Genomic DNA, 27,990 nt, shown 5'->3' on the forward strand with positions numbered 1-27,990 from the left:
GGCCCTTGTCCTCATCAACATGGGGACAAGGTGTTTTGGGGGGCTACCCCAAAGCACCCTCCCAATGTTGAGGGCATGTGGCCTGGTACGGTTCAGGAGGGGGGGGCCGCACTCTCGTCCCCCCCTCTTTTCCTGCGGCCTGCCAGGTTGCGTGCTCGGATAAGGGTCTGGTATGGATTTTTGGGGGGACTCCACGCCGTTTTTTTTTTTTTTTTGGCGCGGGGTTCCCCTTAAAATCCATACCAGACCTGAAGGGTCTGGTATGGAATTTAGGGGGAACCCCACGTCATTTTTTTTTTTAAATTTTGGCCGGGGTTCCCCTTAATATCCATACCAGACCTGAAGGGCCTGGTATGGAATTTAGGGGGACTCCCACGTCATTTTTTTTTTTAATTTTGGTTCGGGGTTCCCCTTTGGGGAATTCCCATGCCGTTTTTATCAATGAACTTCTATGTGTATTGTCGGCAATGCAATAGCCGCGGGTAGTTTTAAATTAGTTTTTTCCTTCAAAATGTCATTTTGCTGTCAGACTGTTCTAAACACAGGAAACATGCGCCCCTTTACAGGCATACTATAGACACCCCCCAGGTACGAAATTTAAAGGGATATTACACTTTTATTGTTTGACTTTAAGCATTATTAAAATCACTGCTCCTGAAAAAACGGCCGTTTTTAAAACTTTTTTTTGCATTGATCCATGTCCCCTGGGGCAGGACCTGGGTCCCCAAACACTTTTTATGACAATAACTTGCATATTAGCCTTTAAAATTAGCACTTTTGATTTCTCCCATAGACTTTTAAAGGGTGTTCCGCGGCATTCGAATTTGCCGCGAACACCCCAAATTGTTCGCTGTTCGGCGAACTTGCGAACAGCCAATGTTCGAGTCGAACATGAGTTCGACTCGAACTCGAAGCTCATCCCTAATTGCCAGTGGGGAGTTGGCCCTCTTCTGAATGCATGGATAGACTGTGCATTTGTGAGAGAGTGTGTAAGATGGGCTTTGTGGTTGGCTAGTTTTGGCTCCCAGGCAGAAGGCCCAACCTCTGCTCCAGCCCTGCTAAAACACAATCCCAACTGCTGAGGCTGACCCCTCCACCATCTTGTGCCCTGCTCCTCGCCATAGGCCTCCTCATGACATTTACGGCCATAGACCCTTATATTGGAAGAAGGAATGTCCGCACAGTAGTTAGCTTCACTACACTTTAATGGTGTTGCATAGTTGCCAAGAGTCCCGATTTTCCTGGGACAATCCCGATTTTGGGACCCTCGTCCCAGATGGAGGGTGTCCCGAATCGGGATTTTCCATAAGGAAAATCGGGAATGTTTTTTTTTTTGTTTTGGAGCAGCTGGCTCCAGCAAAATGGCGGCCGGCGCCGCCGCTCTATCTTCCCCCTAGTAACTGTCTTGTGTAGTGGAGAGAGGAAGGGGGCTCGATCCGTGCAGCCAATGAAGCGGCTGCACGGCCCCTCCCCTCTCCACTGAAGGAGAAGACAATGCGACGGCGCGGCGTGTCTTGCCGAAACTAAGTTCCCCTGCCCCGTACTGCGCAAGCGCTGCGCCTGCGCAGTACAGGGGGGTCCATATTTGCCGAGGGGAACTTTCTCGGCAGGCAGAACATCGGCCGGCCGCACCTGCACTGAAGGGGGGTGAGCGGGGGGTGAGGGGGTCTGCACTTATTGAGGGGGGGGCTGCATTGAGGGGGGGTGGCTGCACTAATTGAGGGGGGCTGCATTGATTGGGGGGGGTCTGCACTTATAGAGGGGGGCTGCATTGAGGGGCGGGTGGCTACACTAATTGAGGGGGGGCTGCATTGAGGGGGGGGTCTGCACTTATAGAGGGGGGGTCTGCACTTATAGAGGGGGGCTGCATTGAGGGGGGGTCTGCACTTATAGAGGGGGGCTGCACTAATAGAGGGGGGGCTGCATTGAGGGGGGGTCTGCACTAATAGAGGGGGGCTGCACTAATAGAGGGGGGCTGCACTAATAGAGGGGGGGGGTCTGCACTAATAGAGGTGGGGTCTGCACTGATGGAGGGGGTCTGCACTGATGGAGGGGGTCTGCACTGATGGAGGGGGTCTGTACTGATGGAGGGGGTCTGTACTGATGGAGGGGGTCTGTACTGATGGAGGGGGTCTGCACTGATAGAGGGGGTCTGCACTGATGGAGGGGGTCTGCACTGAGGGGGTCTATACAGACTCTGCCGGGGGCACCTGATGCAAGGACAGACTCTGCTGATCGCAGGCGACGTGGCTAGTGACACGCTCAGGGATCCCACTGATTCGGCATTATGGTGAGTTGAATGATTTAATTTTATATTACAATGTAATAATAGAAATAATGCGCTTCAATCATCCTGACACCATAACAACCATGGTGCCGGGATGATTGAAGCGTTAACACCTGGCGTTTGGAGTATCTTTGTCTGCTGATTGTTAAACTTTCTAGAATACACATATTTCTATTGTGTAGGATCTGGGGTTGCTGTCCCGTCATTCCCCCTCTCCCCCTCTCCTTCTCCCCCTTTCCCTCTCCATCCCTCATTCATCTCAGACTCTAACCACACCCTCTTGAGCCATGCCCATTTACGCCACGCCCACTTTTACGCGTAAGCCACGCCCATTTTTTGACGTGACGTGCTTCGCGCGACGCACTTACCATTTTTGCTAAGTCACGCCTACAAACAAATGCCCCCCCCTAATTATTGCACGGCTCCGCCTACAGCCAAAAAAGTGTCCCACATATTTTTTTTGCAATGTTGGCAACTATGGTGTTGTTCAGGGAATGGCATCACTTGGATATTTAATTCGGAATCACTTGACATACACAGTCAATCACATAAATCAGATGATCAACAGTATTCACAAGTAAAAGCTCGTACAGCACATCACAGTCATCTCCCTCTAGTCTCTCCTCCACCCAGGGTCATCAGTACTCACAGGACTGTGTTCTCGTAGACACCTCCTAGTGTACCCACACCTCTTCTGAGAACCCTCCAGGGAAGCAGCTATATACAAGGATATCCAGCCTGGCCTGAATGCCTTCTGTAATCCACCCCAGCCCCCACCTCCTTAAGGGGCAGAATGTCTATAGCTAGCTCCTACTGCATACAGGTCCACTCTTGGCCTGTCCAGGGCTTACATGTGTTGGCTACATCCTCACAGATGTGTGGTATTTAGGCTCCCATGCCCCAAGAGACTCGTTCCCCCCCTCCCCCTTCTAGCTTCTATATGGGTGCTGACTCACTCCTGACATCACTTGTGGAAGGGCTCTACCTAAAAGGGCCTAGCAGCTAATGTCATTACCTGCTGTACCAGACACTATTCTGACACTATTACAGAGCCACCTAGTGGCAAAGCAGCTAGCTGCACCTGACTACAAGCGTAAGCTCTGAAGTGCTAATGAAAAATGGGAGATGGGGCAAAAAACTGTCCCCCCCCCCCCGACCAACTATGGGACCGTGGCAGGCAAAAAAGAACATTTTTAATAGGTTAAAGTAAATGAAATATATGAAATATACAATACCTTTTGATTGGTTAATTTTAAAGTTAATATTTAAATATTAATGATACTTAGCTTGTGCTGAAGGGTATACATACAAGAAGACTGCGTCATAGAATTGACAGACGGCGCTGGCTGAAGAAAGAAGGTCGTCACACCCTCCCTCCCTGTCGCAGTTCAGTTTATGAGGCATTGGGGGTTATTTACTAAAGGCAAATCCACTTTGCACTTGTAGTGAAAAGTGGATTTACCTTTCGTAAATAACCCCCACTGTGTCTCTCTTTTAGAGGAGATGAAATTATATCATTTTTGTTATTTAACCTGAGCTTTGATAGCTGGATTATTATTATTATTATTATTAGTATTAATTTTATATTTTTTGGTATGTAAAGTTTTTAGTTGAATTTTAAAGTGATATTGTTTATATATGAAATAACTTAAAGTTTTACATTTTTTTTTTATTTTTTTATTATTAATAAGCCTATAATAAAGAACTGCGGCCTTTTTGATCCAAGTCTGGCGTTACTAGTGATTTATTTATATAAGCATAAGTTATAGATAGTCCTGACTATGGTACCATCTAAACAAACACTTGGCCAGCAGCTCTAAAAAGGATCTAGCGCATTACACGTTGTATACTATTGGTTTCTATAAGAGGCTGTAAGCTGGTGCAGCTGGAGAAGTCTGGATGGTGCACCGAGCGGTACTAATGTTCAGGGCAGTCTGCTTTCTTAGGATTCTTCTCTGGGTGCATACTACCCTATACACCAGTACCCCTCAGTTCACTGCCCATCCCCATCTAGCCACAGCAGCCTTCTGCCTCTCATAGTGATTGCGCAGTGAGTGGAAACAGAGAAGAGATTGGTTACTTACGTTTGTTAGCGTTGATCATACCTTATTGATTGAAATCCACTTTCACTTCCAGTAGTATAGCAACCAAATTGACTGTCAAACTATAGATTCATAATTCCTATCAGGAATTAATAATTTGTTGAAGCGTGCATGGCAATTATAGCAGCTTCAGTCATCTAATATGTATTACTGATGATAGTTTGTGTCAGAAAAAAACAAAAAAATCACTGCGCTATCGCAAAAAAAAAACTCTCCTAAAAAGCAGCAGTTCAACTGTGAGATATACACAACAATACAGAAAACAAGGAAAAAACTGCGCTATACCATAAATTATGTAAGTGCATAAATTCAATTAATGCAGAGTAAAAAATAAAAAACTGAAATATAAGGAAAGTGGTCAAAATACATAAAATCGTGAGTGCACAAAATAATTAAATCATGTATAGCAAAGTCCATGAACTCAGAAATCCAGAGAATCTTCTATGGAGATGGGAGGAATCCCCTAATAGTTCTCATAGAAGCCAGTGTGAAAAGGTAGGAAATGAAACATCCCTCACAGTGATCCCCCACCACTTAAAATTCGAGATTACCAGATAGCAAGAAAAGCAGGCACGTATGCAGACCCAAATCCGGGTGTCCAGCTAGCAATGAAGCATCCCTCTATGACGTGCAGCAGATAGCAAGCAAAGCAGGCACGTATGTAGACCCAAATCCAGGTGTCCAGCTAGCAATGAAGCATCCCTCTGTGCAGCATAGGGGTAAAGGCTGACATCTGTGTGCCTGGTTTGCTTTCTATCTGCTGCGCTTCATAGAGGGATGCTTCATTGCTAGCTGGACACCCGGATTTGGGTCTGCATACGTGCCTGCTTTGCTTGCTATCTGGTAAGCGTGAATTTTAAGTGGTGGAGGATCACTGTGAGGGGTGTTTCATTTCCTACCTTTTCACACTGGCTTCTATGAGAACTATTAGGGGATTCCTCCCATCTCCATAGAAGATTCTCTGGATTTCTGAGTTCATGGACTTTGCTATACATGATTTAATTATTTTGTGCATTCACAATTTTATGTATTTTGATAGTTTGTGTCAGCCCTATTCCAATAAAGTAGTAAAATTCACTGCAGCTTCTTAGTATTTTAAAGCAGAACTCCCTATGAAATTTTTTTTATGATGTCTTCTTGCTGGTCAGGCGCCAGTCCTGAAGTTCTCGGTGCCTAGGCTGCCTAATGATGTGCTCTCTTTGGGGAAGGAGTGCATGTAAATGACAGGCTGGGCTCACAGGAAATGGGAACAATTGTTCAGGAAATGGACCGAATGTTTTACAGTTTTATCCTGAAGAGGACCATTGGGGCTGGACCAAGGGAGAAGTCTGGCACAGAGCTGGAACATGGAGAGAGTTAGTGAGGACTTGCAATGCTTTTTTTTCACAAGGGAGAGGGTCTTAAAATGAAGAAAAAAATCCTTGAGTTCTATTTTAATTAATACAAAGCTTCCTCTGATGGGCTGGGGTGGCAATCGTGATGATATCCACCCACCTCTCCACCTCAGTCAATCAAAGGAAGCCTTTTATTCATTCAGAAAATACAAAGCTTTCTGTGAATGGCTGAGCAGTTCTCAGCTTGACCTGATTTTATTCTGGGAGCAAGTACAAAGTCCCCAGGGTTGCACTGGCGAAACACAGCACTGTATACTGTATGTAGTTGATTATACAGTTGTAGGATATCAGGGTGATTCAGCTCAAGTGGTGTATGTGATATGAAGACACACATGTCACTCAAAACTGCATTTTCAAGGGCATGGCAGCCCACTTTTATTTAAAGGAACCAAAAAGTTCAAAGCAAACAAATTTCCCCCGTAGGGGGTTCCACCATTATTGCATCATGGTTATTCAGCCTCCTGGCTTACCTACTGAAGACACAGCTGCTTTAGGCCTCATGCCTAGGCCATAGGTCTGTTCCTCAGACCTGTATGCTTGCCTCAAGCTCTCTCTTAGCTTACTCAGGGTTCAAACTGCCACCTGCAGAACATCTAAACATCTAAACATTCTAAAGAACATGGGTGTCTTCCCAAAACTCACACACAGACTTGTGTCCATAGGTGTGCCTGGGCACACTCTAATCACTAAGTGCACATTAACATTATCGCTTTAATTGCCAGCAGGGAAATGGGAAAGATCTCCCCCTGACCGGCTCTGCCACAAGAGAAATGCTTCTGCACTTCTTTTTTACTGTGCCAGCAGGGAGATGGGAAAGATCTCCCTATATGCGCACACCTATGCTTGTGTCTGTAGGGTGGAGTTCTCCTGACTCCTTGGGTGGAACTGTCTCCAAGTGGGAGCCCTGAACTCTATCCCTGGGATGCATATGAACCCAGCCCACAGGTGTGTAACTAGCATGCCTGCTTCTGCCACAATCAGGCGTATAGTGCTAATCCACAGCTTGAAACGGAGTCGCCTCGCCACAAGTTCATAAAGCACTGACAGTTGCTGCATGTGTTAGTGAAGGAAATAGTTTGTTTGGACCAGCATGGTCCCAACAAATGAACCATTTAAAGTTCACTGAAACCTGGAGTCTTAATCACTAAAATCTATGCGTTAACATGGTAATGGAATTTTAAATTTAGCAAAATTTTTAAATGTGCATTAAAATGATACCTGATGATGCTGAAATAAAGGTCTTTCCGCAAGCACTTCCTGTTATGGGGTGAGAACTGTCTATCACTTGTGACTTTACATACACCGTAGGTAGAGACTACAAGCAGATGAGTGGACACACATTGCACAGACATGGTCTGCCATTGTCACTATCTGGAAACTGCTTCACAGCATAAATATACAGCTGACACTGAAGCACATACATGTAGCTAGGAATTATTTCAAATAAGCTGAAGAATAATGAGAAAGGTGAAAGCAATGAGTTATGGGTAAAACATGGGATAAAGCACAGTGGAGTAATTTTGGGGAAGTGTAAATACAAAAAAATCTGGACATACTATTTCTAAGACTGGGAATGTCTATTATATAAAGGACCGCTGGGCTTCTTACCTTTGCTGTTTCAGATATCAGCTCTCCACTCCTAGGAGACATACAAGTGTCAAGTGACATACAAAAAAAGTCCTTTATCCCCTTCCCTGTTCCCTTTTCTCCTCCCCTCACCTTTCCTAGGTGAGGGGGTGAATGTTGATTGTTGCCTGTCGATTGCAGTACCAGCCATGTGCTTGACATGTTTTATGGAAAATACCTCTTGGTTCCCGAAGAAGCTTAACTCTGAAACGCGTTGAACTGAACTACTTCTCAACCCAAGTGCCCTATGTTAATGGGGGAAACATGTCAATTGCTTATGATACAGAGTGCTTTAGCAAACCAAATGTCATGCAATTACGGTTTAGTTCTAATTTTAAATGGGCTAAACCAGAGTGCTAGCACAAGGAGCCAACCAGAATCTATTCCATTTGTCCTAACATGTTTAAGAACTGGGTGCTAAATTGGGAGGTGTTTAGGCAAATTAGGAGAGCATAGAGAGAGTCTCATTTATAGACCAACGAACAAAATTGAGTGAGGAAGCTGCAGAAAAGTCTGAATTATGGTGTCACCCTCTGCTGGTTAATGTGGCAATAATGTGTGGTGTCACCCTCAGGTTGCAAAGACATAAAAGTTTATATTTTCTCAAAAATGATGTTTTTATAGTACTGGATTCAGATTTACAGCAGAGGTGATATAAACATAACATTAAAAATGATACACATTGTACATTGATCCAAATGTTTGTGTCGAAAACTGTTTGTGTGACCCATAGTAGTTAATCAGATTCCCATTTTGATGTTTTTAGGGGTTAAATGATAGTAAACACACATAATCTTTTAGTTGTTGCTAAAATGAGCAAAGCAGCACAGTCACATAACTAAAACATCAAATAAAGTCCTTTCCTGCCAAGAAGAAAATATATGCTTACCTCTCCCACTGCCTAAGCCATCAAACGCTGCTTTGATGAAGAGAAATTGCTGCACAAAGTTTGTTCAGAACCCCCTATATCGCTAAAGGACACAATAGTGTAACAGTCTGGTTAGCACTTCTGCCTTGAAGCACTGGGATCCTCGGTTTGAATCCCAGTCAGGATGCTATCTGCATGGAATATGTATTTTCTTCCTGGGCATGCGTGGGTTTCCTCTGGGCACTCTGGTTAATTGGCTACTGTCTAAAATTGCCTGTGTATGCATGTGAGATAGAGACCTTAGATTGTAAGCTCCTTAGGGACAAGAACTGATGTGAATATACAAATATTTAAAGTACTGTGTAAAATGTCTGGTGCTGTATTTTAAATATTGATGGTATAATTGCTTGAAAGCTTTTTTATATTAAATTCACATATTCCTGGGGCGTGGCCAGCGCAGCATGTAAGCAGACATCTTGTCACAGAGCTCCCGCAGTTATCCTGTACTGATCCGGTTCCCGGCATTGCATACGGCCCGATTATCGCTGGCCTGCCCTGGGAGAATCTCCTCTACACTCTGCTCCTATCCCGGTTTCTACAGAGGGTATGATGACCCGAGGACAGAGAGAAGAAGGCTCACGGATGGATCCTCAAAATGGCGCCGTTCCACCGTCCACACAGAAGCGCGGTGCGGATAAGGCAAAGGAGGGGCCGAATAAACAGCCGAAATGCCCTAGGGATGGCTCCGCTGATCACCCTAAGGATATGAGGTACTATGCCCATAAACTGACCGAGAAGTCGGGCCTGACCGTAGCCCAGCCTCTGGGTGATTCCACTGTACATAATGATACTGAGGAGGAGGAGGGAGAAAGGGAACAGGGAGCAGGTGCCATGATGGCTCAGGAGGATGAAAGCGGTGCTTTCGCTGAGGAGCCTGAGGAACCTGAGGAGGAGGGGGGTGAACAGCCCACACTGGCTGCTATCTTAAAAGCAGTAAATAAATGTACAGCCTCTGTAATCTGCAAGCACGTTTTGGTGGCTTAAAGGAAGAGTTCAGTCTGCTCATGCAAGATATTCAAAAAATCCGAGAACGGACTGCTGCAGCAGAAAGTAGAATAAGCGAAATTGAAGATAAACTCCCTATGATGATCAGAGAATCCCAATCCACCTCACGTCTAGCGAGAGCCACTGATACACGCACTGAGGAATTCGAAAATCGTCTCAGGCGTAACAATGTGCGCATAGTGGGGTTGTCTGAGAAGGTGGAGGGTCGTGACCCCACGCAGTTCAAAGAACAATGGATGGCTGACGTTTTTGGCAAGGAGGCTTTTACCCATTTATGTGCTGTAGAACGGGCCCACAGAATACCCACAAGGCCTCTCCCACCAGGAAGCCCCCCTCGCCCGATGCTGGCCCGCCTCCTAAATTATCGGGACAGAGAGAGTGTCTTGAGGTTGGCTAGAGAGAAAAGGAACATCCAGTACAATGGCACGCGGATCTCATTTTACCCCGATTTCTCGGCTGCAGTCCAGAAGAATCGTTCGCGATTCTCTGAGATTAAAAAACGCTTACAGAAGTTAAGAGTTACCCTGAGGGGTCAAGTGCATTTTTTTGAACACCCTGCGGAGGCCTCAGACTGGCTAGATGCCAACGAGAATGAGTTCCGCCAAGCTCGGAGACCTGAAGCGGAGATAGACTGACACCTTTAACACTAGTCCAGGGATCTTCCTTATTTTTCCCTCGGCTGAGGGCAGTGCCTGAAACTTACACCAATTTTTTTTTCATACAATGCGAGTTCGGAAATGTGTTGGATCCTGGTAATGTACTTATTAATATTTACCAAGAAATATGCTATTGCTGTTCAGGACCCTATCGGGGGTCGGAGGGACCTGTTGTCCCACAAAGTTTTGTTGTTCCTTCTGACACATCAGTGTCCTGGATTACAAAGAATGTTTGCCCTTCTGTGTACTGAGTTCATACAGGCAGATAGCCTACATCAGAAGAGGCATCTATGTTTGGTTAACGCACCGTTGTGCGTCCTAAGGTACTCCTTTATGCAAGCTTGTTCCAGGGCGGTCAGAGTATGTCACCATGCAAGTAGAGCTGCAGTTTCTTTTCTCTCTTTTCGGTTGATTCACCAATTGACAATACCATTCAGATATGACATGGAAGTCCTCTCCTCCCCCCCTTTGTGGGAGTAAGAGGGGCAAGAAATGTTTTTCCCCTGTAAGTCATTTACTGGACACTCAAAGATGACGACAGTGACTGTGCTGTCATGGAACATTAGAGGGTTGCAAGATCCTCTAAAACGGACTATGGTATCGTCTCTGCTAAGGAAACGCCTTCCAGCTATCTGTGCCTTGCAAAAGACTCACCTCACAGCGGACTCTGTGTCTTGTCTCAATTTTAGATGAGTGAGCAAGGTGTATCACTCCACTCATACCTCGTATTCCAGGGGCGTGAGTGTGCTGATACATAGCTCCATAGATTACGAGGAACTAAGTTCCGAAATTGATGAGGATGGGAGATATGTCTTTCTTCTATGCAAATTGTTTACTTTTAAATGTATACTAGCCTTTGTCTATGTACCTCCCCCCGTATAAAAATCAGATATTGAGAGCTCTGGTAGCATACCAAATGAAGCATCCGGAGATACCGTTGTATGCCTTCGGAGACTTCAATAACTATACGGATCAGCTATTGGACAAACATCCACCTGTAGTGGGCGGGAGGGGGGTGAACCGTACAGCCCTTCGGAAATTTATTGAGGAAGTGGGGTGGAAAGACCCGTGGAGGGCAAAAAATCCGGGAGTGAGACAGTTCTCTTGTTTTTCCAAGAGCTACTCATCACTGTTAAGGATAGATCTGTGTTTATGTTCATGTGTGGCTGAACGATACATCTCGGAGGTGGCTTATGCTCTCAGGAGTGTGTTGGATCATTCCCCATTGATTGTAGTCCTGGAGGTGCGCCCTCCTTCCACAGTAGCAAAGGCTCCATCCTTTTGGCGCATTCATGCCACCGATGAATCGATGGCCATGAACTGGGAGGCCTTTAAGGCAGTCCTGCGGAGCCTCTTCATTACTGAAATTCAAGCTATTAAAAGAAAGACACATGCTCAGAGGGAGGGAATAGAATGCATGGCAGAGGACCTGGAGAGTAAATTCATTGCAGATCCAACTCAAACTAACAAGGAGGCGTCCGCAGCAGAGAGAAAGAGATTCTTTCATAAAGCAGTGTTCTATGAGGAGGGTGAGCACACTGGACGCCTGTTAGCAACTATTGCCCACTCCCATCAAACTTCCCCCTCTATTGGGGCATTACATACACACCTAGGTGGGCTAACCAACTCCCCAGACCAAATTTTGTCAGAGCTGGTGGGATTTTACTCTTCCCTATACGAATCCAAGCAAACATACTCGTCAGATTCTTTATCTGAATATTTAGACACTGTCCAATTGCCCAGCTTAACGGCGGAATCTAAGGCAGCGCTTGATGCCCCCTTAACTATTGAAGAATTGCAGATGGTGACCAGTTTGTTCCCCAGTTCTAAAGCCCGGGAGACGATGGACTTCCCATTGAGGTATATAAACAATATGCTGAGTATATACTTCCACGGCTGCTGAAGGTGTTTAATACAGCGAGACAGACTGGTAACCTCCCTCAATGACCAATGACCAGAGCAAACATAGTTTTGATATTAAAGCCAAATAAAGATCCACTTGACCCGGGATCGTACCGACCTATCTCTCTTTTACAAAATGATGTAAAGATCCTAGCCAAGGTACTGGCGATTCGAATGAATAAAGTAATCTCTACCATAATACACTCGGATCAATCCAGGTTTATGCCCCAAAAGTCGACTGCGATAAACAGACATTTTCTCAATATCCAATCCCAAGCAGACAATAGGGGAGATAGAGCACTGCTGTCACTGGATGCCCACAAGGCGTTTGATAGCGTAGAGTGGGAATATCTATGGGCGGTAATGAGGAAATTTGGAATCGGTGATGGATTCATTGCATGGGTACAACTACTTTATTCGTCCCCGGTAGCGGCTATTAGGGAAGGGCGGAGGATCTCGCAACCCTTTAAATTACACAGAGGCACGAGGCAGGGCTGCCCCTTGTCTCCCCTCCTATTCGCTATGGCTATTAAGCCCCTGGCGGCCATGATACGTGCTACTCCCTCAATACAGGGATTTCGATACGGGGATCTTCAGGAGAAGGTTATTATGTACGCCGACGACACCATGTTGCTACTTGGCGATACATCCACTTCACTGTCAGAAGCAATGAAGGTCATTAGTCAGTTCGGGAAGCACTCTGGTCTAGTTATTAACTGGACCAAGTCCTCCCTCCTATTATTAGACCGCGAACCGCCCCCATCCCAACAGACTTTGCAGGATATCCCGATCTCAACATCCCTTAGATATCTAGGCATACAGGTTACAGCCCGTCCGTTGGATTACGTTAATCTAAACCTAACCCCTTTGATCAATCGCTGTTGCAATCGAGTCAAAGTGTGGAGTAAGCTGAAACTATCCCAAGTGGGGAGGATAAATCTAATAAAGATGATCCTTATGCCACAGATACTTTACGTGCTTCACAACTCCCCAATAGTCATTACTTTGAAAAGGTTCATAACCATTAATTCCCTTTTCCGGTCATTCATATGGCTCTCTAAACCTCCTAGAATTAAACTTGAGCAGTTACAGCGCTCCAAAGACGATGGTGGTTTGGCGCTACCTAATCCCTGGGTGTACTACTTAGCCTCCCAATTGCAACACATTGCAAGGGTCATACGGCCTAGACAGGAATTGGAGCTGAACCTGTTGGACTCTTCAGCCCAACTACTCCGGTTCACGACCAAGAGAGAGATCACGGATGGTTTAGAGGCCCTACAGTATAATAAATCCAATAAACTTTTTCCAACTTATGCCCTTATGCAGAAGATTTGGAATAAGGTCAGGATGCTCCAGGGGATGAATGGGTTTACTAAATATAGCCCCATTTGGGAGAATAATCATTATCTGGAGATAGCGAAAATACCATATGGACTGAAATGGAAACAATACGGGGTGTCACACATGATACATATATTTAGAGATGGCAAATTGAGATCCTTTTCGGAGCTCAAAGAGGCCTTTCAATTACCGGTTTTGATGTATTTTTATTACAGGCAACTCAAACATGCGGTAGATGCCCAGAGGGGTGCAGACATTTGGACCCTGGAGTCTACATCCATTTTTAATTACCTGGTTGAAGTAACTACTTATAAAGGGTTTATATCAGATTGCTATACCATGCTGTTGAATCTCTTCCTAGGAGACACACCTTTGAAGGTTATGTCCAAATGGGAACAAGATGTTGGCACATTTGAAGAAGAGCAATGGGAGGAAGCCTTGCAGGCGGTCTCCCTGTGCTTGTTAAACGTTGTCCAAAGACTATCCCAGCTCTATATACTCTCTAGAGTACACTACACGCCTGCTAGATTAGCCCGTATGGGAGTATGCACAGACTCTACCTGCACCAGATATTGCAGAGATCATGGAGATCTTATCCATCTCCTATGGAGATGTCCCAAACTGCACTTATATTGGAACAATGTCATTGACACTATTAATAGGGTTTTCTAGGTACTGTTACCTCTAGACCCTAAACCTTGCTTGCTGGGGATAATAGATGGCCTCTTGATTGGGGATATCCTTAAGCAAGCTATTGGGAGAGCTTTGTTTCAGGCTCGTATGTTAATCCTCAGGCATTGGAAATCCAAGGACCCGCCCACAGTACAGGAATGGATTACACAAATGGGGATCATTCTCTGCATGGAAAAAATTATATATAAGCATAGGGGGATCTCCAAAAAACATGAGAAACTCTGGGCCCAATGGCTGGATGTACCTGGTCTAGGGCCAGTAGATTTGGTGTATGACCGCTTATTTTAAAGCTCATAGACGTCAACTTGATTTAAATGGATATAAAGGGAGAGTTACCTGAATGTTTGTAGATGAATAGTGGAACTGGAGGAAGGTAATTGTGGCTAATCAAGTCTTCCAATATACTTGGAATCGGATAAGAGTGAGAGATGTAATGTACTAATCGTTTCTTATATAGTACTTTATGTGTACTGTTTATGCTCTGGAACTGTATGATATATTTTCTTTTCAGTAAAACCCTTTTTGTTTGAGAAAAAAAAAAAATCACATATTCCTCTGCACACCAGGGTGAAAGTAAGAGTCAGCATGATAATACACTATTCCACTGCACAGAGCTGTCATCCAAACACATTTCAAGCACTGGGAGCTGAAGAGGGAGGTTATCCAAGTGCTGAAACTGATTCATAGTCCAATGAGCAGGATGGATGTGGGGAGGTGAGGCGGGAAACTGCAGAGAAGACTTTGAACGCTGGTGTTACCCTCTGGCTATATAAGGCACCAGTGTTTGGTCTCACCCTACAGGGTGGAAGTGGCTAAAATGACTTGTCTTTAGCTGATTGAGTGGACATTTATTTGCCAGGACAGAAATATTGAAAGCTGCAATTGCAAGCTTGGTTTGCAGTTTCCAGGGCTGTCATCCTCATCCTTGATTCAAAAAAGTGAGTTAGTGACTTCTTAACAGGTATGCAGGTCTGAATTCTAGACAGAATTCTGGACAAGGCCATCCAGGACAAAGATGCCAAACTGCGCCATCCCCCCCCCCCCCATTCCCTTAGGGTTAGGGCACCCACATCCCTGCAATAAGCCATTGCGTCCAGGGCAGCCGTCCCTCCTGCCCACCCCTTCTCCTGGACCTGATTCTGGACTTAACTGATTGCATACTTTTCTTGTGAAAAAAAAAAACTGATTGCATACTTGTTCCAGGTCAGTGACTGCTGAAGTAGTCAAACCCAGGAACGTCCAAGTCTACAGTGGTATCCCTTATAATTCTGTCCTGATTCTTAAATGCTAAATGTGATGAGTTCCACAGAACAACAAAGTTGATTTAAAAAAAAAAAAAAATAGAAGGAAGCAAAGTGGATGTTTTCCATAGAAACTGAACACATTTTGTCTTTATTTTTGTACTAGATAAGAGGTAGAATCTGGCTGCTAAATCAACATATATACGTGTTCTAAACACAGAGACACAACTGTAATCAATTTCAGCTAACCAATTCTTAGGTATGGTGGCTGCAATAGTTTCCTTTTTCCAAAATGTTGTCCTATATTTCCACCCAGAAAATGTACTAATGCAGTTATCACCTTAAGGGGGAACACTGAAGCTGCTAACTGTTAATAAAATGACATTGATTGTCCAGGGATCCAGCGCTGTCCTCACCTGATCCTGTTTTTTGCCAGTCTTCGGATCCCCAGCACCACCATGTTTACTGTGGGAAGCCGGCTGTGACTCCTTGTGGTTTCACAGCCGCCTCCCCAATGTGCATGCATGAGCCGTTCTGTGCTTTGTGAATTCTCCTGCAGCTTTCTAGGACCTGGGATGTGTCCCAGAAAGCAAAGAGAGGAGGGGCAGAGTGGAAGTGGGTACCTATCAAAACTATGTATCTTCCAGAAAAAATTTGATTGTGCCAAATATGCTAAAGAAGGGAGAGGAGGACATAAAGTGGAAATTCCTCTTTAGGGTGAACTTCTGCTTTAAGGACGGATAAGATGCAATATATTACATTTTTGTTCTCTAGGTTAGATATTTAAGGCACTTTTGGATTACAGATACATTTCGGTATAACATATCACATATCTATTTCAGTCTATTCTATACAGGATTATTGGTCTTGCTTTGGTTGATCTTTTTCATAAACTTGAAAGATGTATTTGACTCCTTTTTCTTCCTGAATTTCAGATGGAACTCCCGGGTAACTGAAGATTAAAAAGAGAGAGGTTTACACAATAATAACATGTATTATGAGTGAGGAGAATATGAACTATCAATCAGATTTTTTTGTAAAGGTTATGTCCTCCTAAAAGCGTAGGTGGACCATGTCCGTGGAAGTCACCTGATATCTTACAGCTCATGACAAGCTACAAGATCTTCCCACTATTATTCTAGTTCTGTTCTCACCCATCTTTTAATCTTGACTTTTCTCAGCCAGTTGTGTATCTAGCATATTTGACAGTCAAGGCAGTTCATTTTTTAACATCCCCTCGTCTATGCGTCAAAATTATTTTCAATAATCAATAACAATCATGACATTTATACCAATAATTGTCAGAAAAGAAACCAAGACAGTAAGGATTTCCTTTATTTATATTATTATATTTATAAGTGTTGTGTGTGTGTGTGTATATATATAATATACAGTATCTCACAAAAGTGAGCACACACCTCACATTTTTTGTGAATATTTTATTATATCTTTTCATGTGACAACAGTGAAGAAATGACACTTTGCAACAATGTAAAGTAGTGAGTGTACATCTTGTATAACAGTGTCAATTTGCTGTCCCCTCAAAATAACTCAACACACAGCCATTAATGTCTTAACTGCTGGCAACAAAAGTGAAAATGTCCAAATTGGGCCCAATTAACCATTTTCCCTCCCCGATGTCAAGTGATTAGTTAGTGTTACAAGGTCTCAGGTGTGAATGGGAAATAGGTGTGTTAAATTTGGTGTTATTGCTCTCACTCTTTTATACTGGTCACTGGAAGTTCAACATGGCACCTCATGGCAAAGAACTCTCTGAGGATCTGAAAAAAAGAATTGTTGCTCTACATATGGCCGAGACTATAAGAAGATTGCCAAGACCCTGAAGCTAAGCTGCAGCACGGAGGCCAAGACCACACAGAGGTTTAACAGGACAGGTTCCACTCAGAACAGGCCTCACCATGGTCGACCAAATAAGTTGCAGGTGCTCAGCGTCATATCCAGAGGCTGTCTTTGGGAAATAGATGAGTGCTGCCAGCATTGCTGCAGAGGTTGAAGGGGTGGGGGGGTCAGCTTATCAGTGCTCAGCCCATACGCCGCACACTGCATCAAATTGGTCTGCATTGCTGTCATCCCAGAAGGAAGCCTCTTCTAAAGATGATGCACAAGAAAGCCCGGAACCATGTCCTGTGGTCTGATGAGACCAAAATAAACTTAATTGGTTCAGATGGTGTCAAGTGTGTGTGGCGGCAACCAGGTGGGGGGTACAAAGACAAGTGTGTCTTGCCTACAGTCAAGCATGGTGGTGGGAGTGGCATGGTCTGGGGCTGCATGAGTGCTGCCGACAACTGGGGAGCTACAGTTCATTGAGGGAACCATGAAAGCCAACATGTACTGTGACATACTGAAGCAGAGCATGATCCCCTTTCTTTGGAGACTGGGCCACAGAGCAGTATTTCAACATGATAACGACCCCAAACACACGTTGAAGATGACCATTACCTTGCTAAAGAAGCTGAGGGTAAGAGCCTTTCACACTGAGGCGCTTTACAGGCACTACAGCGCTAAAAATAGCGCCTACATAGCGCCTGCAAAGAGCCTCTCCTGTCTCCTGCCCCGCTACCGGCCGAATAGCGCCGCTAAAACAACGGTAAAGCGGCGCTAAAAATAGCACTGCTTTACCGCCGACACCCGCCCCAGTGTGAAGGTTCCATTCGTCCCTACAGGGTGGAAGTGGCTAAAATGACTTGTCTTTAGCTGATTGAGTGGACATTTATTTGCCAGGACAGAAATATTGAAAGCTGCAATTGCAAGCTTGGTTTGCAGTTTCCAGGGCTGTCATCCTCATCCTTGATTCAAAAAAGTGAGTTAGTGACTTCTTAACAGGTATGCAGGTCTGAATTCTAGACAGAATTCTGGACAAGGCCATCCAGGACAAAGATGCCAAACTGCGCCATCCCCCCCCCCCCCATTCCCTTAGGGTTAGGGCACCCACATCCCTGCAATAAGCCATTGCGTCCAGGGCAGCCGTCCCTCCTGCCCACCCCTTCTCCTGGACCTGATTCTGGACTTAACTGATTGCATACTTTTCTTGTGAAAAAAAAAAACTGATTGCATACTTGTTCCAGGTCAGTGACTGCTGAAGTAGTCAAACCCAGGAACGTCCAAGTCTACAGTGGTATCCCTTATAATTCTGTCCTGATTCTTAAATGCTAAATGTGATGAGTTCCACAGAACAACAAAGTTGATTTAAAAAAAAAAAAAAATAGAAGGAAGCAAAGTGGATGTTTTCCATAGAAACTGAACACATTTTGTCTTTATTTTTGTACTAGATAAGAGGTAGAATCTGGCTGCTAAATCAACATATATACGTGTTCTAAACACAGAGACACAACTGTAATCAATTTCAGCTAACCAATTCTTAGGTATGGTGGCTGCAATAGTTTCCTTTTTCCAAAATGTTGTCCTATATTTCCACCCAGAAAATGTACTAATGCAGTTATCACCTTAAGGGGGAACACTGAAGCTGCTAACTGTTAATAAAATGACATTGATTGTCCAGGGATCCAGCGCTGTCCTCACCTGATCCTGTTTTTTGCCAGTCTTCGGATCCCCAGCACCACCATGTTTACTGTGGGAAGCCGGCTGTGACTCCTTGTGGTTTCACAGCCGCCTCCCCAATGTGCATGCATGAGCCGTTCTGTGCTTTGTGAATTCTCCTGCAGCTTTCTAGGACCTGGGATGTGTCCCAGAAAGCAAAGAGAGGAGGGGCAGAGTGGAAGTGGGTACCTATCAAAACTATGTATCTTCCAGAAAAAATTTGATTGTGCCAAATATGCTAAAGAAGGGAGAGGAGGACATAAAGTGGAAATTCCTCTTTAGGGTGAACTTCTGCTTTAAGGACGGATAAGATGCAATATATTACATTTTTGTTCTCTAGGTTAGATATTTAAGGCACTTTTGGATTACAGATACATTTCGGTATAACATATCACATATCTATTTCAGTCTATTCTATACAGGATTATTGGTCTTGCTTTGGTTGATCTTTTTCATAAACTTGAAAGATGTATTTGACTCCTTTTTCTTCCTGAATTTCAGATGGAACTCCCGGGTAACTGAAGATTAAAAAGAGAGAGGTTTACACAATAATAACATGTATTATGAGTGAGGAGAATATGAACTATCAATCAGATTTTTTTGTAAAGGTTATGTCCTCCTAAAAGCGTAGGTGGACCATGTCCGTGGAAGTCACCTGATATCTTACAGCTCATGACAAGCTACAAGATCTTCCCACTATTATTCTAGTTCTGTTCTCACCCATCTTTTAATCTTGACTTTTCTCAGCCAGTTGTGTATCTAGCATATTTGACAGTCAAGGCAGTTCATTTTTTAACATCCCCTCGTCTATGCGTCAAAATTATTTTCAATAATCAATAACAATCATGACATTTATACCAATAATTGTCAGAAAAGAAACCAAGACAGTAAGGATTTCCTTTATTTATATTATTATATTTATAAGTGTTGTGTGTGTGTGTGTATATATATAATATACAGTATCTCACAAAAGTGAGCACACACCTCACATTTTTTGTGAATATTTTATTATATCTTTTCATGTGACAACAGTGAAGAAATGACACTTTGCAACAATGTAAAGTAGTGAGTGTACATCTTGTATAACAGTGTCAATTTGCTGTCCCCTCAAAATAACTCAACACACAGCCATTAATGTCTTAACTGCTGGCAACAAAAGTGAAAATGTCCAAATTGGGCCCAATTAACCATTTTCCCTCCCCGATGTCAAGTGATTAGTTAGTGTTACAAGGTCTCAGGTGTGAATGGGAAATAGGTGTGTTAAATTTGGTGTTATTGCTCTCACTCTTTTATACTGGTCACTGGAAGTTCAACATGGCACCTCATGGCAAAGAACTCTCTGAGGATCTGAAAAAAAGAATTGTTGCTCTACATATGGCCGAGACTATAAGAAGATTGCCAAGACCCTGAAGCTAAGCTGCAGCACGGAGGCCAAGACCACACAGAGGTTTAACAGGACAGGTTCCACTCAGAACAGGCCTCACCATGGTCGACCAAATAAGTTGCAGGTGCTCAGCGTCATATCCAGAGGCTGTCTTTGGGAAATAGATGAGTGCTGCCAGCATTGCTGCAGAGGTTGAAGGGGTGGGGGGGTCAGCTTATCAGTGCTCAGCCCATACGCCGCACACTGCATCAAATTGGTCTGCATTGCTGTCATCCCAGAAGGAAGCCTCTTCTAAAGATGATGCACAAGAAAGCCCGGAACCATGTCCTGTGGTCTGATGAGACCAAAATAAACTTAATTGGTTCAGATGGTGTCAAGTGTGTGTGGCGGCAACCAGGTGGGGGGTACAAAGACAAGTGTGTCTTGCCTACAGTCAAGCATGGTGGTGGGAGTGGCATGGTCTGGGGCTGCATGAGTGCTGCCGACAACTGGGGAGCTACAGTTCATTGAGGGAACCATGAAAGCCAACATGTACTGTGACATACTGAAGCAGAGCATGATCCCCTTTCTTTGGAGACTGGGCCACAGAGCAGTATTTCAACATGATAACGACCCCAAACACACGTTGAAGATGACCATTACCTTGCTAAAGAAGCTGAGGGTAAGAGCCTTTCACACTGAGGCGCTTTACAGGCACTACAGCGCTAAAAATAGCGCCTACATAGCGCCTGCAAAGAGCCTCTCCTGTCTCCTGCCCCGCTACCGGCCGAATAGCGCCGCTAAAACAACGGTAAAGCGGCGCTAAAAATAGCACTGCTTTACCGCCGACACCCGCCCCAGTGTGAAAGTAGTCTAAAGGTAATGGACTGGCTAAGCATGTCTCCAGACCTAAACCCTATTGAGGATCTGTGGGGCATCCTGAAACGGAAGGTGGATGTCAGGGCACTGACAGCAGGAGAAGGTCTTTAGGACCCAGCATCTGTCAGGGCACCAATAACAGGAGAAGGGCTCTAGGACCCAGCGTCTCCAGCAGCACATCACACGGGCCTTTATAAGGAAGTGCATCAGTGCTTGAAGTTGCTGACTGATCTCAGCTTGTTACCTGTGTTCCTGTGATTCCTTACTCCTGTGATCCCTAGTTTCTGACCCGGCTTGTTCCTGACCTGTTTGCCTATCTCCAGTCCCTGACCCCGGCTCGTCTCATGGATAACCTCTGCCTGCTTCTCTTGTTTGACCCAGCTTCCACCTGACTTTGTCTGCTCTGCTTTAAACCTGGTTCTAATCTCGGCTTGTGTTGACTACTCTATTATCTCAGTGACTTTACAGACCTTTCACACCTCACAGGTGCCACTTGCCTGCAGACTCTGTTCATCACAAAAGCAGTATTCCTGAGCTTTCTGCAAGCAACTCCACAGGCGACCTGCGCTACTTTGTGCCCAACTCCTCCTGTCTCACCTTCAGGGGAGTCTGGAACTTGGCTGCAAAGGAAGCCCACTCTCCATTGGCCTCCAGCACCTGGTACATGATCAGTCAGCCATTATGTCTGAGGCCGAGAGAGGTGCTTCTGCGCTGGAAGCGCTGTGTCAACAAATCACAGCCCTGACACAAGCCGTCAAAAACCTGCAAGATGGATACTTCCAGCTTGAGGGACGTCTCCATACCCTCACTACTTCAATGGCTCCTGCTGAACCCGACCCAGCCACAAGCTCCGCCTCTGCAAAGGAACCCTCCAGTTTAGCTGCTGCTGCTCCACCTGCTGTGTTACTGCCTCTCCCAGAACCCAGAGTCCCCACTTCAGAATGCTTCACCGGGGACCGACGAAAGTTCAGGGCCTTCAAAAATGCCTGCGAACTTTACTTCGCCCTGCAACCCAGGACTTTCGCACTTGAAACCGTCCGAGTGGGGTTCATCATTTCCCTATCTGATGAACCACAATCCTGGACTCATAGCTTGCTTGAAAAGAGGGATGAGGTTGTAAACTCAGTCACCACATTCTTTGAAGCCATGGCGGTGCTATATGACGACCCGCAGAAAACCGCCACTGCCGAATCAGCTCTTCCCTTGTGCAAGGCAGACGACCAGTGGAAGACTACGTTGGAGAGTTCCGTAGGTGGGCAGCTGATACAGGTTGTAACGATGCGGCCCTAAGACTCCAATTCTGCATAGGCCTGTCTGAAACCCTCAAGGATGAGCTAGCCTGGTCTTAGGCTCCCGCTACACTTGAGGCTTTTATTCAAGTTTCCATGTAATTGGACAGGAGCCTGTGGGAGTGGTGCTCTGAGCGATCCTAGAACTTTAGGCCAACTTGGGTACTACCCAAAGTCCCGGCCCCAGCAGTCTCCGCCTCTGTTCCTCCAACCTCCAATACATTCAATGTAGAGCCTATGCAGATAGGTCTACTCTGACCCGCTTTGACCCCGGAAGAAAGGGAACGTAGGCACCTAAACAATCTATGCATCTACTGTGGAGCAGCAGGCCACTTCCTACGTAACTGTTCCATTCGTCCAAGTAGGTCCAGGCACCTATATCCCTCTTACCTCCAGCTATCTGGGACTGTGTCTACTTACATCATTTTTCCTATCTCTGTGCAGTTGGCTGGAAAAGAGTTCAAATTACTGCCAATCGTTGACTCGGAGCGTGCAGTTGCTTCTTAGATATTAACCTTGCAAAAGACTTACATATTCCCCTCCTTTTTCAAGAAGCAAAGACTGGACATACAGTATCTCACAAAAGTGAGTATTCCCCTCACATTTTTGTAAATATTTTATTATATCTTTTCATGTTACAACACTGAAGAAATGACACTTTGCTACAATGTAAAGTAGTGAGTGTACAGCTTGTATAACAGTGTAAATTTTCTGTCCCCTCAAAATAACTCAACACACAGCCAGGGGTGGACTGACAACTCATGGGGCCCCTGGGCAATAGGAGAAGATTATAGGGCCCCCAGGCAATAGGAGATTATGGGGCCCCCAGGCAATAGGAGATTATGTGGCCCCCAGGGAATAGGAGATTATGGGGCCTCCAGGCAATAGATTATGGGGCCACACAGTATACACGCACAGACACACAATATACACACACACACAATATACACACACATACACACACTGAAAAGGTACTGGAGAGGCGGGGCAGCTATAATCTCGGGTTTATTTAAAAAAAACTGATTTTTACATACTGTCCCTGGTTTTATTGAGGCTGGGAACCCTGATGGGGCCCCTTAGTGGCATGGGGCCCTTGGGCAGTGCCCGAGTGCCCGAATGGTCAGTCCGCCCCTTCACACAGCCATTAATGTCTAAACAGCTGGCAAAAAAAGTGAGTACACCCCTAAGTGAAAATGTCCAAATTGGGCCCAAAGTGTCAATATTTTGTGTGGCCACCCTTATTTTCCAGCACTGCCTTAACCCTCTTGGGCATGGAGATCACCATTGCTTCACATATTGCCACTGGAGTTCTCTTCCACTCCTCCATGAAGACATCACGGAGCTGATGGATGTTAGAGACCTTGCGCTCCTCCACCTTCCATTTGAGTATGCCCCACACCTTCCATTTGAGTATGCTCAATAGGGTTTAGGTCTGGAGACATGCTTGGCCAGTCCATTACCTTTGCCCTCAGCTTCTTTAGCAAGGCAGTGGTCGTCTTAGAGGTGTGTTTGGGGTCGTTATCATGGTGAAATACTGCCCTTCGGCCCAGTCTCTGAAGGGAACGGATCATGCTCTGCTTCAGTATGTCACAGTTCATGATGGCATTCATGGTTCCCTCAGTGAACTGTAGCTCCCCAGTGCCAGCAGCACCCATGCAGCCCCAGACCATGAAACTCTCACGACCATGCTTGACTGTAGGCAAGACACACTTGTCTTTGTACTCCTCACCTGGTTGCTGCCCCACACGCTTGACACCATCTGATCCAAATAAGTTTATCTTGGTCTCATCAGACCACAGGACATGGTTCCAGTAATCCATGTCCTTAGTCTGTCCAAGTCCAAACTGTGGGCTTTCTTGTGCATTATCTTTAGAAGAGGCTTCCTTCTGGGTTGACAGCCATGCAGACCAATTTGATGCAGTGTGCGGCGTATGGTCTGAGCACTGACAGGCTGACCCCCCACCCTTTCAACCTCTGCAGCAATGCTGGCAGCACTCATACGTCTATTTCCCAAAGACAACCTCTGGATATGACGCTGAGCACGTGCACTCAACTTCTTTGGTTGACCATGGCGAGGCCTGTTCCCAGTGGAACCTGTCCTTTTAAATCGCTGTATGGTCTTGGCCACTGTGCAGCAGCTCAGTTTCAGGGTCTTGGCAATCTTCTTTTAGCCTATGCCATCTTTATGTAGAGCAACAATTCTTTTTTTCAGATTCTTAGAGAATTTTTTGCCATGAGGGGGCATGTTGAACTTCCAGTGACCAGTATGAGAGAGTGAGAGTGATAACATTAAATTTAACACACCTTCTCCCCATTCACACCTGAGACCTTGTAACACTAACGAGTCACATGACACTGGGGAGGGAAAATGGCTAATTGGGCCCAATTTGGACATTTTCACTTAGAGGTGTACTCACTTTTGTTGCCAGGAGTTTAGACATTAATGGCTGTGTGTTGTTATTTTGAGGGGACAGCAAATTTACACAGTTATACAAGCTGTACACTGACTACTTTACATTGTAGCAAAGTGTCATTTCTTCAGTTTTGTCACATGAAAAGATATAACAAAATATTTACAAAAATGTGAGGGGTGTACTCACTTTTGTGAGATACTGTACACCTTCATGATTTCACTTCACCTAGCTCAGGGCCTGTTACGCAAGAGATGGTCCCCATTCTTGCAACTTCAGACACTGGTCATCAGGAACTCCTCCGCTTTGATATTATCAGATCAACCATTTTCCTGGTCATCCTGGGGATACCTTAACTGCAGGCCCACAACCCATCAATCAACTGGTCCAAAGGCGAGGTCACCTTTTCCTCCAGCTACTGTCACCAACACTGTGGTATTCCCACACAAGTCGACCCCCCCTCCCCTCGTGTCTAACCATCCAACCTTCAACAGATACCAGTCAGCTCGTTCCCTCAGCCTACCACAACGACTTCCTTGATATCTTTGATAAGAAGAAAGCAGATACCCTGGCTCCACATCGGCCCTACGACTGCCCCATCAAGTTGCATCCTGGAGCAGAGATTCCTTTTGGGCGCATCTTCTATCCGAGGTTGAGTTGGAAGCTCTCAGGCAATATATTGATGAGAACCTGGCCAAGGGTTTCATTCGTCCCTCCTCCTCACCTGCAGGAGCAGGCATTTTCTTTGTTGAGAAGAAGGACCGCTCCCACCGGCCGTGTATTGACTACAGGGAGCTCAACAGTGTTCACTAAGATGGACTTGAGAGGGGCCTACAACCTGGTCTGCATTAGAGAGGGGGACGAATAAAAGACAGCTTTCTAAATGCACTTCGGTCATTTTGAGTACTTCGTGATGCCCTTTTGGCTATGTAACGACCCTGCAACGTTCCAACATCTCGTGAATGATATCTTCAGAGAGTTCCGTGACCTGTTTCTGATCGTTTACCTCGATGACTCTCAGCCTCACTTGAACTCCACCGGGACCATGTTAAGTGTAGAAGTTCGAGCTATTACTGTATTAATAACTAGATTTCAATAATTCATATTGAGGAGGAAAGTTCCAAGAAAATCCATTCAGTTCTCATGTAAAAACTCAAAAATTGATTTAATAATAAAAATACCAAAATATTACAAAAACAATGTCAAAATGTAGAATATAAAAATAACATCATACTCTTAAGATGAAGATTAAATCAGATATGTGTGTGTAGATGTAGCAGCAGTTCTCATGCTGTATGTGTGTCTCGTGTCTGCTGGAGTGAATGTCTCCCTTCCAGAAACAGCCTGTCTGTACTTTTTACTAGCTTTCTACTCCTAAAATTAGCCCCCACCTTTTCCCATAAAGGCTGGCTTAAAAATTTGTTTTTGTCTTATAGTTCCACAGACACCGTGGGCTTTTAATGAACCTCCCGCCTCACTCGCAAGGGTGGGGGTTGCTCAGTCTAACACATTCCCGAGGTGTGGGCTAAGAGGAGTTTATATGTAAAACCATTTTAACTTATACAATATACAAGTTTCCTTTTTAACATCTAAATTAAATACTACATATATCTCAGTATATAGATTATTCATTTAAAACGCAACATTCTTAATAATATCCTAATAAAGAAATATTGTAATATAAAGAAATTATGATCTTTAACTAAAACTTTGAAACCCCTAGCATCTAAAGAAATACGAGACCTTTCTTTTTCATGTGATGGGGGAGCTGTAAGGTTAGTTCACTCTTAATTACTGCCATATGTGGGCTCTTCCCAGAAATGCATTTGAAGCTTCAAACAAAATATATACTTTCATAAATATATGTCTATATATTTCACTTTTCCAAATCCAAACACAAATATAAATATTTAAATGTATCCAAGTCCATTATTCTCAGAGACCCAGTCCATTCATAAATTCTGATATTTTAAAACAAGAAAGTACAAAACCCCCTGCAAAGTCATAACTTGTATGCTAAAGCAGAAAAGTGTGATTTCAAGAAGCAGTCCATCCAGTTTTTAGGGCCAATAATCTCCACTGAGGGGATTTCAATGGACCCCCAAAATGTCTCAGCAATCCTTGAATGGCCTGCACCCTTTGATAGAGAGGGAGTCCAAAGATTTGTTGGTTTCGCCAACTTCTACTGGAGGTTTATCAAAAGCTTCTCGACCATTATCTCCCCAATAACTGAGCTTACTCTCCTGCATACCCGTTTCCTCTGGAATCGGGAAGCTCAGGCATCCTTTGAACGTCTAAGGATCTTGCTTATCTACGCTCCAGTATTGCAACACCCGGACCCAGCACTTCCTTTCGTTCTTGAAGTTGATGCTTCTGAAATAGCTACAGGAGCTGTCCTCTCCCAGCGTCTGGGCCCAAAGGCCTTGTTTCACCCAGTAGCCTTCTACTCCAAAAAACTAAGCCAAGCCAAAAAGAATTATGACGTAGGCGACAGAGAACTCCTGGGAATTAAAGTAGCATTTGAAGAGTGGAGGTATCTGTTGGAGGGCACTACTCACCCAGTCATGATCTTTACTGACCATAAGAACTTAGAATATTTGAGGTCCACTAAGCGCCTAAGACCCCGGAAGGCCAGATGGGCCTTATTTTTTTCAAGATTTAACTTCCACTTGACATATAGACCCAGATCTAAGAATGGAAAGGCAGACGCCCTATCCTTGATGTTCCCTGAATCTGCTGAACCTGCTCCCCCAAGCACCATTCTCCCTGCCCAGAATTTTTTGTTTATTCTGCCTAGCTTGAGATCGACTATTGAACAGGTCTCTGCATCTTGCTCTGAAACAGAGCATGCTTCTCTAAGAAGATAGGACGGATTATTCTGGCATCAAGATAAGGTTTTCATACCCCAGGAGGCAAGGCTTCCAGTTCTCAAAATGTTCCATGGCACCAATTAGCTGGCCAGTTTGGAGCCCGTAAAATGAGTGAGCTCATCTAACGGTCCTTCTGGTGGCCCAACCTTGGTCAAGACTGCAGAGCCAGCATGTTAAAACCTGCACGGTGTGCCTGCACAGCAAAGGCAACAAGACTAAGCTCTGGTGATTATTGAGATCCTTAAATGTCCCTAACCGTCCATGGACTTTATCGTGGATCTTCCGCCCTCTGAAGGATTCACTACCATCTTGGTGGTGGTGGATCTCCGGTCAAAGATGGCCCATTTCTTGCCCATGGTAGATTCACCTTCCGCTACAGAGACAGCTCACATGTTCATCAAAGAGATTGTGAGACTCCATGGTCTTCCCAACAGCATTGTCTCGG

General features: G+C 44.8%; 1 protein-coding gene across 1 annotated transcript in view; it reads right to left on the minus strand.

The window, feature by feature from the left end:
• Nucleotides 1-16,492: 16,492 nt before the first annotated feature.
• Nucleotides 16,493-27,990, minus strand: part of LOC141132620 (dihydrofolate reductase-like) — a 132,329-nt gene continuing 120,831 nt past the window's right edge. The window contains exon 8 of the mRNA XM_073621219.1: nucleotides 16,493-19,251. Within this exon, the coding sequence (XP_073477320.1) occupies nucleotides 19,158-19,251 (94 nt within the window). The 3' untranslated portion in view covers nucleotides 16,493-19,157. The remainder of the gene's footprint in view (nucleotides 19,252-27,990) is intronic.

This window comes from Aquarana catesbeiana, linkage group LG03 (genome assembly GCF_042186555.1).
Source record: "Aquarana catesbeiana isolate 2022-GZ linkage group LG03, ASM4218655v1, whole genome shotgun sequence".
Lineage (NCBI taxonomy): Eukaryota > Metazoa > Chordata > Amphibia > Anura > Ranidae > Aquarana > Aquarana catesbeiana.